The sequence below is a fragment of the Chironomus tepperi genome, unplaced genomic scaffold (assembly GCF_022539635.2).
Source record: "Chironomus tepperi strain 1889 unplaced genomic scaffold, CSIRO-AGI_Ctep_v1 contig_445, whole genome shotgun sequence".
Lineage (NCBI taxonomy): Eukaryota > Metazoa > Arthropoda > Insecta > Diptera > Chironomidae > Chironomus > Chironomus tepperi.
In genome coordinates this window covers 3533014-3549750 of record NW_027226567.1, presented here as the reverse complement: position 1 = coordinate 3549750, position 16737 = coordinate 3533014, and the positions used below count along the sequence as shown (strand labels likewise).

Sequence of the window (16737 nt, the reverse complement as noted above, 5' to 3'; positions counted from 1 at the left end):
AGCCTGGAACAGAGACCTGTTCAATCGCTTTATTAACGCCCTACGATTCACAGTGGATCAATAGGAACCAATCATCATCATCCAATCAAAGTATGCTTCTTTCATACAAATGAGTATGCTCACAAAATTGAGTATACTCAGATTGTGTTCTTTGTCTGTTAGAGGTAATTTAATACAGTTGAATGAATTTAGTCCAGACTTAGTGATCAGTAGCCCAAAGGGAATGATTTAGGGAAGTACATTTGGGCATCCTTCTTATTTACTTCACTAAACTTACAGATCAATTGCGATCTATGATCCATCTTTAGAAGATGCTTCGGGTTGACTCTATTGATGACTACCATTTGCTGTCTTTCAATTCCAAGTTCAATAATGTCCTAACAAGCCAGTTTGACTTGAATTTTGTAAATGGATTGGCAACTCATTGCTTACTCCCCAACAGAGATTGACACTTAACTCATACTTAACCCTCGAGCAACTTTATAGTTCTAAATTGAAAGCTTGACTCTGATTTTGAATTGAAGAGTCGACTAGTGTCAATTCAGCTCCATATGAAGCTAATCAATATGCTAGTAACCACATATTAATGTATTTGAATCATAAAATTTACTAATACCCTGACTAATCCTCAATACTTATCCGAATAGCACAATTTGGTTAATCTAGTGATTGAAGTTGGTCGGCACCAGACTGGCGTGACTCTGGTATGGTACCGAATAAAAAACGTATTCGGTACTAACTCATAGTCACGCTTGCTTGAAGCTGAATTTATGATCAATTAATCAATTGTTGCTGTGCTATTCGGGTTAGGACTTGAGATATTCCCAAAGTATCGAAATATTAACTCATGACTCAATTACTAGAAAATCGATTGGATATCAATTCCTTATGTACGTGTTACTTTAATAACGACTTCAATAAAAGTCGATTTAAATTGTGTATGGAGTCGAGTCGGCAATGGTCAAGTGGTTAGAGCATCGGACTACTGTTCTAAAAAACCGGGTTCAATCCCAGGGAAAGTCTAATTGGATTCGGATTCTTATTCGCTGTTCTAGTCACACCAACTTGATTTGTGTGATTCGCGCCACAAAAATTGTGGCTAGGTACGTTGCATTGATATACCCTGGGTCATGTAGCGTGCAGAGTTATGTAAAGCGAAACGTCCATTTGGACAAGACTACGACAAATCTTCGTCATCAACCGAGTTGACTTTGATCTTTGTTCAATGCTTTTCAGTACCAAACATACATACTTCCTTAACAAATAGCTTGAGCATCCCTGAATCTGATAGTTTTTGCTGTAACTGCTGTAATTTCTATTCAACTGATTGGATTAACTTACATCAGCAGAAAATTAAAACAATTCTTTTATTCCAACACACAAGAAAAAAAAAAGGCACAAGCACATGTATATGTCTGTGAATAATGAAAATTGCATTTAGATGTTCCAAGTGAATTCCCCAAAAATGGCATAAAGCTAAACACAAAAGACACTTAGGTATACAGACGAGTTGAATAATGAATCTTAAATATTTGATTTTTGTGCAAAAATTGCAACTTTAAAACCTTTTTCGCAACATAATGTATAACTTTTATGGAGCATGTCTAGCATGCATATAACAAATGTTAATGCTGACTGCTTCTGTTGATCATTTTCGTAAATCTTTTCTAATATTTACATTTTGCTGCACACAGTCAAGCTATGTCAAGATATTTTGTTATATGGAACTATCGTACCCAGATCTCGGTGGGATTATCAAGATTATCTTCTATGACTTGGTGCTCATTATGTAATTTCATGCTTGATGAAAAAGTTTTTAGTGCACTTTTTTTTTTTTGGGTACGATAACATTTATGCATGATAAGCTGGATGATATGAAATTTGTTTCAATATTCAGCTTTACCGACTAATAGACTTATCATCAGCTCAAAATCTTCTTTGAACTCGTTGTATAACTTTAATTAAATTGAGGAAAAAGCAAGTTTCGTATTTCGTAAATATTTGAAAAGCACGAAAATTTGTTTACTTGGTATTTTCACTCTGTATTTATGTCGTAGATTGTAGAAAAGTTTCAGTTTATTAAGTTGTGTACGAGAATGTCAAAGTTTACTCAGAAATTGAAATTTGAACATGAATACTTCAATTTGAGGTTGATTATTTAACTAGAATGCAAACAAGGGAACGTTTGAAAAATAGAAAATTTTGTTGGTTTTACCCGCCAAAATTGGAGCGAGGCTGCTGTGTTTTTTGTGGTGATATTGGTTTTTGGAAATCTAATTTAATTCTCTGTGTCTATGAAGTTGATTTAAATTAATGAAGTAGATTTGAGAATTAAGTATGAGATTTTATGATGGTTTCTAGAAATTTAGTTGTTGGTTGTTTAGGTGGAATTAGATCTGCTATAGATTATAGTTTAGGAATGATTTACGAAGCTTGTGATTCAATTTTGAATCCTTAATTATTAATTGCTGCCATACATACTTATTTACTTACTTGCTGTAACCATGTTGCTATGATGAATTTAGGTTTAAGCAAAAGGCTTTCCGTCTAACTCTGTTGTCGGCTCTGTCACCTATCCAGTTATTCATAGCTATGTTCCAATAAAGAGCCATCATTAGATTTTCAATTTGATTCTTTAACTTAATTTTGACATATTTCAGAGCTCGATGTCAGCTCGAAGTTTCCACATTAACTCAAGTCGACCTTTTCATACAAAATCCGAGTCTACTTCAAACTCTGACTTATTCATAGTCTAAAATCTTAAATGCATCACTGAGCTTAGTTTTAGAAAAGATTTTGGTACCCAAAACTGCCCAAAACATTCATTTACCGATGTTTCTCAACTGAGTCTAAATGACTAGATGGCTGAATGGTTCAGTACTTCGGGACTTAATCATTGCTCATCGACCTTGTGATCATGGGTTCGAATCTTGACCAGAGGAAATTTTCACTTATCCTTTTTCGAATCATACTCCAGCACAGCTCTAGATCTCAATAATCTGCAATATCTTAGAGCTTTCTTAAAAATTCTTTAATTATCAAATTCATCTCAACCAGAACAATCTAAATTAAGAATTCTAAACTCTATCAACAAAAAATTTCACCAGCTTCATTCCTCAAACGTACAAACTCATTAAAATCCCCAAAAGCTCAGCTCAAGGCAGTATGCATCCTACTTCTCCATCCCGAGGTACTTTCATACGATCCAGCTCCACCAACAAAAATTTCATTTAATGTACATTGCTCTATGTACCATGCGACACAATAGAGATCCCCACGGCAACAAAAGTCTACGGGAAAATTTCATGCAGTAACACAAAAAAAAGCGTATTTAAATATTTAATTTTGTAAATGTTGTTGCTCATGAATAATGAACATGAGTTGACTCGTAAATTTGCTTTTTTCTTTCATCATTTTCATAGTGATATACTTAATCTTTCTCTACTTCCCATCTCTCTATATCGTACATCTTTAATTTCTTTTTTTTTTTCTTCTTCCTTCACATGAAAATGCAATTTACATACAGTAAAATAAAAAGTGTTGACAATTTCTCTTTCTTATATCTCAGCACGAAATCTTGTTTGAAATATCAGTGGAAGCAACAGCAAGAAAAATCTTTTCAATTTTTGTTATAAACGTAAAAAAAAAGTTTTTTATGGATGCAATTTTCACATTGTTGGATGTAAAAATTTAATCATCATAGTTTCGGGTAGCTTTTATAGACGGATAATTTTTAAACAAATAATAAAAAAAGTGTCAATAATTTTTATTAATATAATTGATATGATATCTATAATCGAAATAGTTTAATTCCGAATTATGGATATCGAGTGGGGCTGGAACCTACGTCTTGCAATTTCCAGTCAGATGCTCTTGCCACTGAGCTATCGACTATATGGCAAAGTGTCATTTATATACAAATGATACCTTTTCTGTATCCCCTGAGTTACTGCGCTCCAAAAGATAAAATGCTTATAGACCATTACAGTAAGGGGCCGTTCACTTATTACGTTCGCTTTTTAGGGGGGAGGGGGGTCTAGGATTTTGTAACAGCCTCAACCAAAAATTTTTTTTTGTAACGACATTTTGTAACGAGGGGGGAGGGGGGTCTAGAAATTCGTTTTTTTGCGTAACGTAATAAGTGAACGGCCCCTAATCTTATTCCAAAAATAATTTTAAGCATGACATTTCGAGTACTATAACTAAGCAACTGATGCATTTTTAGCTATTCTGAACCATAAGAATTTCATAAAAATTAAATTTGAATGTAAAATCAAACAAAGTAATAATGAGTTCAAATCTCAAAGTTTACAAAATAACTATACTGAAAACCTCAGGTGATTTTTTTTTTATTTTTAAAATTTTTGGTTTTCATTAAACCTTGGATTTATTTAAAATATTTACTATACTTGGGTATAATACCTTCAAGCATGTCGGGCAGAAACTTTTTCACCCCTCAACACTGGATTTCTATGGGGATTAAAATGGGTGAGGTTAGAAAACGACATATTTACCTAATTTACCCGGAGATAGAAGTCTACTTGGATTTTGTTCGGAAAACCCGACTCAAGTCGACCTGATGTTGCATAGCCCAGGGGTATACCAATGTACCTAGCTACAATGTGAGTGTCGCGAATGCATAAATCTAGTTCGTGTGACTAGAAGTATCCGAATCCAACTAGAAGGCTAGAGGTAGTCCGACACTCTAACCATTACGCTACTGCTGCTTTTCCACTGCCCTATTAGATTTTGAACTTTTTATACAGAATAGGAATTGAAATTTACGAAAATGTCCTAAAATACAGCAAAACTATCTTCCTAGCTTATTCATTCAGGGTTATTATTTTGTTTTATTATATTTGGTTTAATTTCCCCATTTTTTTTTTATTTGCTCATCTTCTTCTCGATTAAATGGGATAAATTTTTTTTGTCCAGATTCATTTTATTTCGGCCATAATATACAGCAACAGCCAAATTAAAAATGAATTAATTAAGGGTAAAGTTTTTATGATCGTAGTGAAATGAGTTTTCGAATTTACAATTTTTTATTATCATTATTGTCATTATTTTTATTATTATTTGGGTATGTAAAAGGATCCTGAATATATAATTTAATTAATAATAAATTTTGTTCGGATATGGATTCTATAGAATCGTAGAACAAAAGGAGAACGTGGAATAAAGGATGGATATTGTTAGAAAAGATATTTTGGGGTTTTCGGAGGGAAATTAATCAATATTAAATTGAAGACATACAAGATTAATACAAATTATTGTTTTATGGCAGCACCATTATTGCAGTTCATTATCTATAACCTGAAGAATACAAAAAAAAATATTAAAAATTCATGAGGCACTCATTCATTCTGTTCCAAATTCTCATCCCCTCCCATACATGCTGTGTATTTCTTTTTTTCCTACGGATATTTTTGGTCTCATATTTCACAAGACTAAGATACAATTCAGGTTGTCTGGATAAATTTATTTACATTTAATTTATTTTAAAATCCCATAAATAAATATAAACATGCTGGATGGATGTGGAAGGATATAATATTTAAATTTCGATTTTCTTGTTGAATTCAAATGAATTTTTTGAGAGATGTTCTGATTTATAATATATTGAGTGGTGAGTAGTGGGTGGAATCAAGTATATTTATCATGAGATTGTGGGTATTGAGAGATGTACTTCAATATTTTCTTTGATTAAAGAAATTGGAGCGCAAATGGATTGAATTATTACAAATTTTAACTTACTTGGTGATTTTTGATGTAATTAAAGCACAATTTGTATTTTGCACTATAATAAGACACTTATTACTGCACAATACACTATATATTTGTAATTTAAATTCTTAGAATTATCAAAATTTGCAAAAAATTGATTTGTTTACATTTTTGTAAAGCGTGAAGTTAGCTTCATGAAATATTCCAAAATTTAAATTTCAACGGTCACTATTCCAATTTGAAAAGGTATTTGAATAGTCTTTGAGAGTCAAAAAATGAGAAAATATATACAATTGAGAAAATTCCATGAAAAAACTACCAAAAAATCATTAATTTCATGAGCATAATATCATATCCAACGAAAAGAAGTGAATCATAACGACGACAATGGCAATTCTGCATCGAAATAATCTGAAAAAGTTCTCATCGTACCTTAAAAAATATGAAATTCTATTTAACAAACTCCTTCCACAACTAACTCTGAATCAAACTATTGTAAATAACTATGGGAAACTTTCCATCTAGACGATCTTGAACACGACTATAACATAATAATAAAATATGCACATATAGACAGAAAGTAGAAATAGAATAGATGAATTATTAGATAACATTATTCTAAGGAGGGTTTAGTAGGAGATCTGTTGAATATTGAATTGCACATACAGACATCAACCATACATAATATGCATAAAATATTCTCTAATGATTGCCATTGCATTGCAAAGTTTATAACTAATGCATGATTTTTTTTCTATTTTTCTTTCTTCCTTCTTTTTTTTTCGGAACGAACAAACACATGAAAATTGACATAACAATTACAGGTCCGATATTATTGAATCCATCACCCGATAACACACGTAATCCGAAGCCAGACTATGTGGCACCACGTGACACTATAAATCCTAATAATGTATTTGGTTGGCCAAGTAATCCTAACATTTATCCACAAATGCCACCAGCCCAAATTCCATTAGATATCCCACGACTTCCCGACAATCGTCAACCCTTCCCAGCAATGCCAAATCCAAACGGTGGATTGGTATTTAATAATCCTCCTTATCATCCTGATTTAACACCACCACCTAATATTGGATTCGATTTTCGCTTTCCAAGAACAACGGCCAATCCGAAATTCCTTGATCAATTTTTCAACAGCAAACAACAGCGCAACTCATCAACAATCAACAATGTAAATCTCAATCTAACGCTACTCGGCTTATTATTTTTGTTAATTTATCGCATTAGCAATAATTTCGAATGCTAAATTGAGTTTGAGTTTCTTCCTCCTTTTTTTTCTTCTTTTTTTTTCGTTTATGAAACGAAAAAAGAATATTATTTTTGATACATTTTAGTGAATCGAAAAGAATAAAAGAAAAAAGCATAAATGAAACAAAGAAAAAAAAAATAAAATTTAAATTGCGAAAGGGGTTTGTTCATTAATGACGTCTAAATTAAGGGAATCCCTTCTTTTAAGAAATTAAATTCCCGAATTTTATGGACAACCCCCACTTAATTTAAATTACGAAAGGGTTTAGTTCATTAATGACGTATAATTTTGGGGTATTAGATACCCTTCTATCCATTTTATTATAATCAAATTCCCGAATTTTACGGATAACCCCCTACCAATTTAAATTTTGAAGGGGTTGGTAAATTATTGACGTCTAAATTTGGGGTTTAGATACCCTCGAATCTCATCTTTTATAAAGTAAGCTTCCCGAATTTTATGGACAACCCCTACTCAATTTAAATTGCGAAAGGGGGTTGGATCATTAATGATGTCTAAATTAAGGGTTTAGATACCCTCGAATCCCATCTGTTATAAAGCAAGCTTCCCGAATTTTACGGACAACCCCACTCAATTTTCCTTTAAACAATTTATAGACGTCATTAGTGAACACCCCTCCAATAGTACAGACGTAAGGGTTGGATGATGATCATCATCGCATTTAAAGTCAAAGACTTGAAAAATCATTTCTACCCAAAATTTTTAAAGAAAGAATAGAAAATTGTAATAATAAAATGTTATGAGAGCCATAATTTCATTTTTTTTTTTTTTATCTTTTCCTTTGATATTTGATATCTGAATTCGATTATGATTGTATTAAATGAATATGAATATATAATAATGTACATAATGATGGAATAAAGAGAAAAAAGGTTTCAAAAAACAATTTATTTGCAAGGGTCTGATGTTTTTGATAATAAAAATAACTTAATAATCGGTTGACATGGTTGAGCAACTTAAATATTAGCCTCATGACTGTCATGTAGCTTACTAAAGGTGGTCATTTATGAATTTATTTTTTTTTCATCCATGTGACTAATGTTGCCCAAATAATGTCATACAGATGTTTTTTATGAACATTTTCAAATGGTTTTGACAGATATGAGTATTTTATCTGATGTTTGGGTCGTAAAATATCCACCAAAATGCTCGAGTTCCCAAATTGATGTCGTTAAAATATTTATCATCATTATAAAATTTTAATGGCGATTTACTTACCTTTTTGCGGATTTAGAAGATGAAATGAATCTGAATTTTGAGATTTTGGAATTTAATTTGCATTTTTTGATGGCTTTATGAAGTAATTTGTTGAGATTTTCAATTAAAACTTAGTAACGGTTGATGAAAATCAAATATTTGCATCAATTTTAGTGTTGACTAAATAACGGTTGTTTAAAATTCAAAAATTTGCATCAATTATTGTATTGACTGAATAACGACTTTTGAAAATTCAAATATTTAATTGCATCACTTTTCGCATCATTTTCAGTTTTGTTTACAAGAATTTACAAAGAAAAGCTTTAAAATAACTTAAATTTTACCAAAACCATCAATATTTAATTAATTAAATGAAAATTGTTCAAGTGTTTACAACTCAACTGGCTGTCAAACCTTCCGCAAGTATTTAACAATGTTAATTTGAGTGGAAATGTTCAGAATTCTTCGATTACTTTGATTAAAAAGTTTATTTTAGAGAAAAATTGGAAAATTTTAATAATTCACAGTAATTATAGGAAAATAACTATAATTCCACTCCAGATAGATTAAGATCCAGTTGATTGTAGAATTTTCCATCTCAAAAAGCATTAAAAATTCTAAATAAATTCCAGAAAATCCCGCAAAAAAGCAATCGATAAAAATCTCATCTGTTTTTCCAATTTTCAATGCCTTTTTGTCGCGATTTTCAATTCCACATACGCTTAAAATGTTGCACCCTTGAGTTTTACCTGCTTAATTTATGTTGAAAGTATCAAAATGTATAACTTGCTGGCACAAAAGCGGAAGTGAAAAAAAATCTAATTATTTTATATCTACGAAAAAAATTGTGGAAAGCATAAAATGTATCGATTAAAAATTCTATTCAGACATTGAAAACTAATCACACGATAAGCATAAAAACAAAGCAATTTAACCCGAAAAAAAAAGCAGCACACGAGGAAAAAGTTAAAATTATTCTTGAACTGGAAGGAAAATTGTTTTTTGATTGATTTTTCAATTAACTGCAAAAGAAAAAAGCCATAAGCATACGATGATTGTTACAGTTGTGCTGTGTACGTTGCTCTCATCACGACGAAAAAAAATATCTCGTTAAACGCATTAAGCATAACAAAAATCGTCTAATCGTTTTTCTACAGCAGTGGGAAAATTGAATGTAAAAAAAGTGGAAATTCTGTTTTTTTTTTTTCCTCAGCTTGTCATGTATGTGAGTAAGAGCATGGAATGTTTCGGAAACTCCGAGTTCCGGTCAATGACAAAAACAAGAAGAGGATGAAACTTTTTTTTTTCGGGAGGGAGGAAGTTTTACGAGCTTTTTTAGACCGCATTTTAGTTTATGTGGCAGAAAAGGAACTTTTTTTTCTGGTTGTTATGGAGAGGAAAAAGAGAATTCATTAACAGCAATCTCGTTTCTCTTATTCGATGAGCCTGAGATATGGACTAGATAACTATATGTGTACTATATGGAAGACGAGCAACAAAAAAAAGTCGTGCTGATGATTTATCGCAAATTTTTTATACGAAAAAAAAACTGCAAAAGCGAATTTCATTTTTACGATGGGCATTTCTGCTTACAGCAGTTGTAAGCAACTTTTGTGCCATGGCACATTAGTATACCGAAACAGAGTTGCAAAGCAAGCATCTGTCACAGGCAAAAACCGTACAATTTCTTAATAATTTATATGGTTTTGTAAGAAAAACCATAAACATTGAGAAATTGTACGGTTTTGGTCTGTATCAGGTGCCTGTTTTCTTACAAAACCATACAAATTACCAAGAAAGTGTACGGTTTTTGTATGTGACAGATGCTTCATTTCTTACAAAACCATACAAATTATTAAGAAATTGTACGGTTTTTGCCTGTGACAGTTACCTGTTTTGCAACTCTGGTTAGAAATGCCATGATTCGTATGCCGTATTAAGTTCTAGTCGAGGCTTTTACTCATGATAATCAATATATTACCCACCACTGCCTTGCAAGCTGAACATTTCCAACTATCTCTTTTAATATAAACGCACATCCAATGACAATGCCTCCAACCTATTAAATGACATAAGATTTACTCGCCTGTGGATAATTTAATTAATCACTCGTGTTTTATCCAATAAGTTAAATTAATCATTTATACAACTTTTTTTTTTAACGTTGTGATGAAAATAATGATTGCACGTTTCCGTCCTCAGTGCGATAACAATTTATTTTCCTTTATATTTCCACCACCACCTTCTAGTATATTGTATTAGCCAAACAAAGTCTCCAACTACTAAGACTCCCCTTATTATGGCATTAAATGAGAGCACAAGTATATACAAACAACAGTTTTTCTTCCAATCCATAATTCACAATCACAATCAAACACATAAAAAATGAAAATCCACGCTCGGTTTCATGTGGCTTCCAAAAAATAATAATAAAAATATAAAATATAGGAAGAAAAATCTCTTTTTGAAAAGAGAAGAGTAAGGATGTTCATAAATTTGTGAAAAAATATTAAATAACGAAGTAAATAATACATCCAAAGTGGATGAAAAAAAGTGGCGCATTTTTGCTGTATTGATAGTCAATGAACTGACTGAACGTTAAATTGTTTTAAGAAAATTTTGGAACCGTACAATTGTCTTGGAAAATTGAATGCTGTTGAATGGTTTTTGGACACTCTAAACATTGAAAAAAGTCCAAAACCTTTCAAGTTTTCTGGAAATTGAATGCTGTTGAAGGGTTTTTTTGAACTGTCGTAGAACTCAAAATAGTCCAAAACCTTTCAAAAGTTCAATAAACCTCACAAAAGCTTAAAGAAGAAAACATTTGTAGGGTTTCAAAATAAAATTTCAAAAAAAAAATCCGTTAAATCAAACAAGAATTTTGTAAAAAATTAGTCAAAATTTATACGATTTTATAAACTAGAAATAAATTTTAAGGCTAAAGCCAAAACTAAATCCAAAGCATTAAATAAAAATAAGAAGAACTCATCTATTCATCCATTCAGAAAAATAATAACACAAGCTTATAACTTAGCAAAAATGCGCTAATAAAAGAATCACGAAAGCAGTAAAGAAGAAGCGATAATTAAATTAGTTGATAAGAGTATGATTGAATGCTGACAAGGAAATGAGATATGCAATGTCGATCGATATTAAGGAGAAAAAAAACTGAAATGTAAATAATCTAAATTGGTGCTTAGGTTTAACTAAACAAAAATGAAAGAAAAACTAAAGAGAATACACACAGACACACACAGAATAAGATGAGAAAAAAAGCAGTAGCAACAAAATGACATGGAAATCTCTTAAGACCGTTGTTATTCTATTGATTTTTATTTATTCATTTTATTCTTTATGTGTTTTTATTTTTTCTCATCTTGTTCATAAAAATTGTATAATATAAATATTAACCCGAGCGACATTTCATGCGACAGTTGTGTGACATCAGAGACATTTAGGATGACAGGAGTTTAAATCAAAGTAATTCAGTTAAAAGTGTAAACAAATAATAAATTTTGTTGTACAACAGTTGTGTGACAGTTGCTTTACATGAAAAATGTTGCAATATTGCATCAATGAAGCAAAAACTGTTGCAATACAGTTGCGCAACAGTTACAAATTCAAAATGTCTCCAAAAAAATGTTGCGATACAATTGAGCAACTGTTACAGATTCAAATTGCAACCAAAAATTGTTGCGATACAATTGAGCAACAGTTACAGATTCAAAATGTCACAAAAAAAGTGTTACGCAACAGTTTCTCATCCAAAAATATCAATTAAATCAAGAATTTTCATTTAATTTGTAAATATTAAAGTTTTACGAGCTACAATAACATTAAAGAGACATTAAATGATATGAATAGCTGAGAGTTTAAATAAAATGAGAAGGAACTGTTGTGGAAAAGCGGAAATGTCGCTCGGATGGCACAGAAAATTAACATTGAGATATTGAAAATTTTGTAAGTGTTAAAATTCTCTATAGCATTAAAACATACTAACAACAAAATTCCATCATATTAAGGATGAGGAAGTGAATGTTGGATAGAAATAATACAAATAAGAATACATAGATTGTTAGAAAGGAGATGAAATTTTACTAATCCAAAACATAAAGCATGTATGTAGTATAATGAACAATATTTGGGTTTTAAATTAACGGGTATTAATATGCCTCTATTGTTTAGTTCTTACTTCCTTTATTTATTTATACTTTAATGTCTTGTGGTGGTTATGCTCTTTAATTAATTATTTTAATTAACTCTTGAATATTTTTTTTCTTTTTTTTTCTTTCCCTCAATACATATTAATCCTTTCTGAATGTGCTCTCCTCAATTTCCTCATGATATAAATAAATCACGACGTGCTTATAACTTTTTTAATATCCATTATGAACTGCTTTTTACCGATAAATACTTATAAGGTCCATCAAATCCATCACCGCCATCCAATCCAAATGATAATATTTGGAATATTGCAATAACTACAACAACGGAACGAACTACAACAACAACAACGACTACTCGGCCAACAACTACAACTACAAGATGGACAACACGTCCAACGACTACAACAACAACAACACGCCGTTCATGGACAACAAAATCACCCTTTTATAATCCAAGTAATCCATCGTATGGTGGTGGCGGAAGTTATTTTGGCAATCGTTACGGTGATGATGATATTTTTGGTGGTGGCTCATCATTCACGCGAACGTCAACAACAAAACGTCCATCAAGTTCTGGATCTGGTGGTTTCTTTTCCGGTCTATCGAGTTTCCTGGGTGGTGACGTTGGCAAATTACTTACTGATGCATTAAAAGGCGGATCAGGAACCGGTGGTGGATTTTTCGATACACGCCCATTAATTGAAAATAAGAATCGTGGCGGTTTATTTAGTGAGAATCCAAGTTCTGGATCATCAGGATCGTCGCCAACTAACTATAATGGCTATCCAGTCACACGTTATGGAAGTGAAAATTCTGCTCCATCCTATGTAAAGCCAACGACATCATCACCAACAGCATCGCATGGTAATTTTGGATGGAAATTATCATAAAGGAACTCCTACGCGCGTAATAAGCATTAAAAATGAGGGAACGCTCACTTTGTGTATGATTTAATCTCTGATTGTATTTTTTTCTAATGCTTTTATACCTGTCTCGTAGCTGACTGTCTCTAATCCCCCCAACCAACACACCCATTACCCCCTATCCAAAATTTTATATAATTTTTTTTAATATTTTCACGCGATTTTTTTTAATGTTCATCTTGTAAGTCTTAAGTACCTACGAATTGGCATGAAACAAATTTCATGCTTAATCTAGACAAAGTTCTTAATTAGGATTTTTTTTTACTTCTCTTATTTCCATTTTGTGAAAAAGTCGATATCAGAAATGAGGAAGCAAATGAAGAACAACAAAAAAAAAGTGAAAATATAATGTAACATATATACAAGAATTATACATACATAAATATAATAATAATAATAATAATAATACGAGTTTAAAACAATGAAAATGTCTTCATTTTTTGAATAAATTAAAAAACTTTTTTTTTTCTCTCCTTTTTTTTACTGTAAAAAACAAGAAAACCAACATGAAACAGGCTTCTTTCTGTGTACGTTATTCTGTAACATTTAATTATGTAAAAGTTTTACTGTGGCATATTGAAACAATAATCAGATCATGTTTATCAAATGAAAATGTGTTTTGGATTGTACTCATTCCTTTTGTTTTTACCGCACATTTCAGCCCTTTTTCTTGCTCCCACTTTTACTTGTAGTTTTGTATTAAAACTGTCGGCTGCTGAATGATTATGACAACTTTAATTTATGCTGTTGATGTGTGGAGTTTTCGTGGATTTCAATTTAGTTTTTAGATGATTATGAGATATTTTGTACAACTTGTGACAAAATGTTTGGAAATTTGGATTATTTTGTAGTTAACCTTCAGGAATTTCAGCTTATTGTATCAATAACAGTAAGTATACTCACAAATTCTTGGTTCCAGCACTTAAAAATCAATTTTCTTCCAAATTCTGATGAATTTTCCAATTTAATTGAATCAAAACAGATGCAAAAACTTTCGCATCATCGAAGCAAAGATGCGAAAATTTGAAAAAGCCGTTAGAAATTTAAAGCTTAAAATTTAACTTTTCAGTAGTTATATCGTCATTCTGGATTATTTCCAAACTTAAAGGAAGAAAGGATACGGTAAGTTAGGAAATCATCAAAACTTTTTCCCCATAAAGTAATGACTTTATTGCCACAATCCGTAGCAAAATCAGTTTTGAAGAAAAGTTTTTCTAGCCTCAATTTCGTCTCACATTACTCAATTAACATAAATTTCCATTACATTATGGCCATAGTAATTTGACAACATTTTGTAGCAATAATTTAACCCTTTTTTTTTTGTTCTTATTCAGTTCCAACCACTCAACGCAAAGCTCAACTCGATTCAACTTAACTTTATAAAACTATGGCAAAAAAAATATTTTTGTGAAAAGGGTTTATGGAGGCATTAGCAGACAAGTGAAGGTTCATGGCACGATCCTAACATAATTAAGTTTTGTTATTTCTGACAATATGTTCATGCTTATGTATCTATATCCATAATATCTCAAAGTTTTTTGAAAATGAATGAAATTCTCTCTTTTTTTCAGTCACTTTTTATGGTGTTTTGTTGTTTTATTTGTGTTATTTCTTCATTCAACTCTGAGTGTTATGGGAACAAGAAAGTATCTCGGGTGAAAAGTGCTGTAAAAGAAAAAGTTTCGTATATTTCAATCCCGGACACAAAAGAAGAAGTTTACATTTATCACACACACCCCTTCATTCTATCCTAGATATCATTCTTAATATGGTTTTTTGTTGTTGTTGTTGTTGCTTTCCTGCATGGGAGGCCTTCAACAATGGAATGGAATGAAAATAAAAGCAAGTGAATGATTTATGTTCCATCGTTTATTTAATTTAAGCTTCTCTTGTTCTAATATTTGCTTTTTTTTGTTTTTTTGAAAAGTAACAGCAAGCAACGAAAAATGTCCTTTTTTATTTGACGATCCTTACGTTCATACCTTATATAAATTTCACTCTAGATATCTAAAGAAACAGAAACTTTATCGTTTGCTCTTTTCTTCACTTTTTTAGGCCAGATTTTGGTATATGAATGCAGTTTTTTGTATTCATTTTGAACGGATCACTGCATCGAATGAAAGTTTTTTAATTTAAAAGTTATTTAAGGATGTTGAAAGCTATTGATAAATTGTTTTGCTACTTTTTTGATTAAAGTAATTTGATTATTATGGTCCTTTGTGGATTTATTGAAGAGAAATTAGCGAAAAACTTTTTGAGGTGAGAAAATTTTCACAAAATGGTGGATTTAATAATTCAAATTTTAAAAATACGTTGAAGATTTTCTTCAAATCAATGGAAAAATTGTTTTGCCACTTTTTTAACTAAAGTAATTTGATTATTATGATCTTTTATGGATTTATTGAAGAGAAATAAGCGAAAAACTCTTTGAGGTGAGAAAATTTTCACCACCAGAATTCAAATTTTAAAAATCCGTTAAACATTCTTCATAGAATAATATAATCAACAGCTTAATGAGTTATGCGTCGCATGTTCTACAAGAAACTAGATTCAGCCTTACTTGCTGACTAAAAGAAAATACCGCACGATATGAAGATTTTTCATATATCCATACATTCATATTTTTGTGTCTTTTTATTTTCATAATATAACATTATGCTCTCGCGAGCACAATATCATGTTAAAGTATATAAATGTATAAGGATGAGCAACAACAAAAAAAATGACATAAAAGTTTTAGCAATGATAATCATATTCAAATGAACCATTGACATATTGTGAAATGAAATGTGGATGTCATAATGTCGTCGTATTTGCTTATATATAAATATTTAAAGGAATCATGAGATAAATAAATACGCATACACACGCAGCATAATATTAAATGTATCTTTCATTTTTTGAAATGTTCTTTTGTGTATAATTAAACAAAAGCATAAAATGTTAATTTGTTTTTTTATAATGAATGAAAGTTGGAAGCATTTTACACCGGATAGGATACACGGGGAATGGGAAAGTAAAAAACATAAATGTAAATTCATTTTAATACATCCGGTTTTTACTATGGCTGAGGATATGAGAATAATAATATTTTTCATTTTTCCATTCAAGATAGTCAAGAGCTTTATCTGTACATTAATATTTTTGTTTTTGTACTCTAAAAAATGAAAAATCCATTTTTTTGTATTTATAAAAATGAGGGCAAGTATTTTACTTGATATAATGTAAAAGTTATGTTATGTGAGTGCTAAGCTTTTACTACATAGCACATATTGCAGGAAATTATACACAAAATTAGTAAGGAAAAATGTTATAACCTGTTCGTAGATAGTGCAAGTTTGGGGAATTTACTCGGTAAGTGCTATTTAGGCTCAATTTAAATTTTTGAAAAGAATTTTCAAATTAATTTGAATTTGAATCAAATTATTTTGAA

The 16737-nt window shown here is 30.9% G+C and overlaps 1 protein-coding gene across 3 annotated transcripts in view; it reads left to right on the top strand.

Moving 5' to 3' along the window:
• Positions 1 to 13407, top strand: part of Mnr (Membrane-bound Notch regulator) — a 90285-nt gene extending 76878 nt beyond the window's left edge. For all 3 annotated transcript variants that reach the window (XM_070650578.1, XM_070650577.1, XM_070650576.1), the window contains exon 4: positions 12637 to 13407. In XM_070650578.1, coding sequence (XP_070506679.1) covers positions 12637 to 13271 — 635 coding nt within the window. In that variant the 3' untranslated portion in view covers positions 13272 to 13407. The remainder of the gene's footprint in view (positions 1 to 12636) is intronic.
• The last annotated feature ends 3330 nt before the right edge of the window (positions 13408 to 16737 follow it).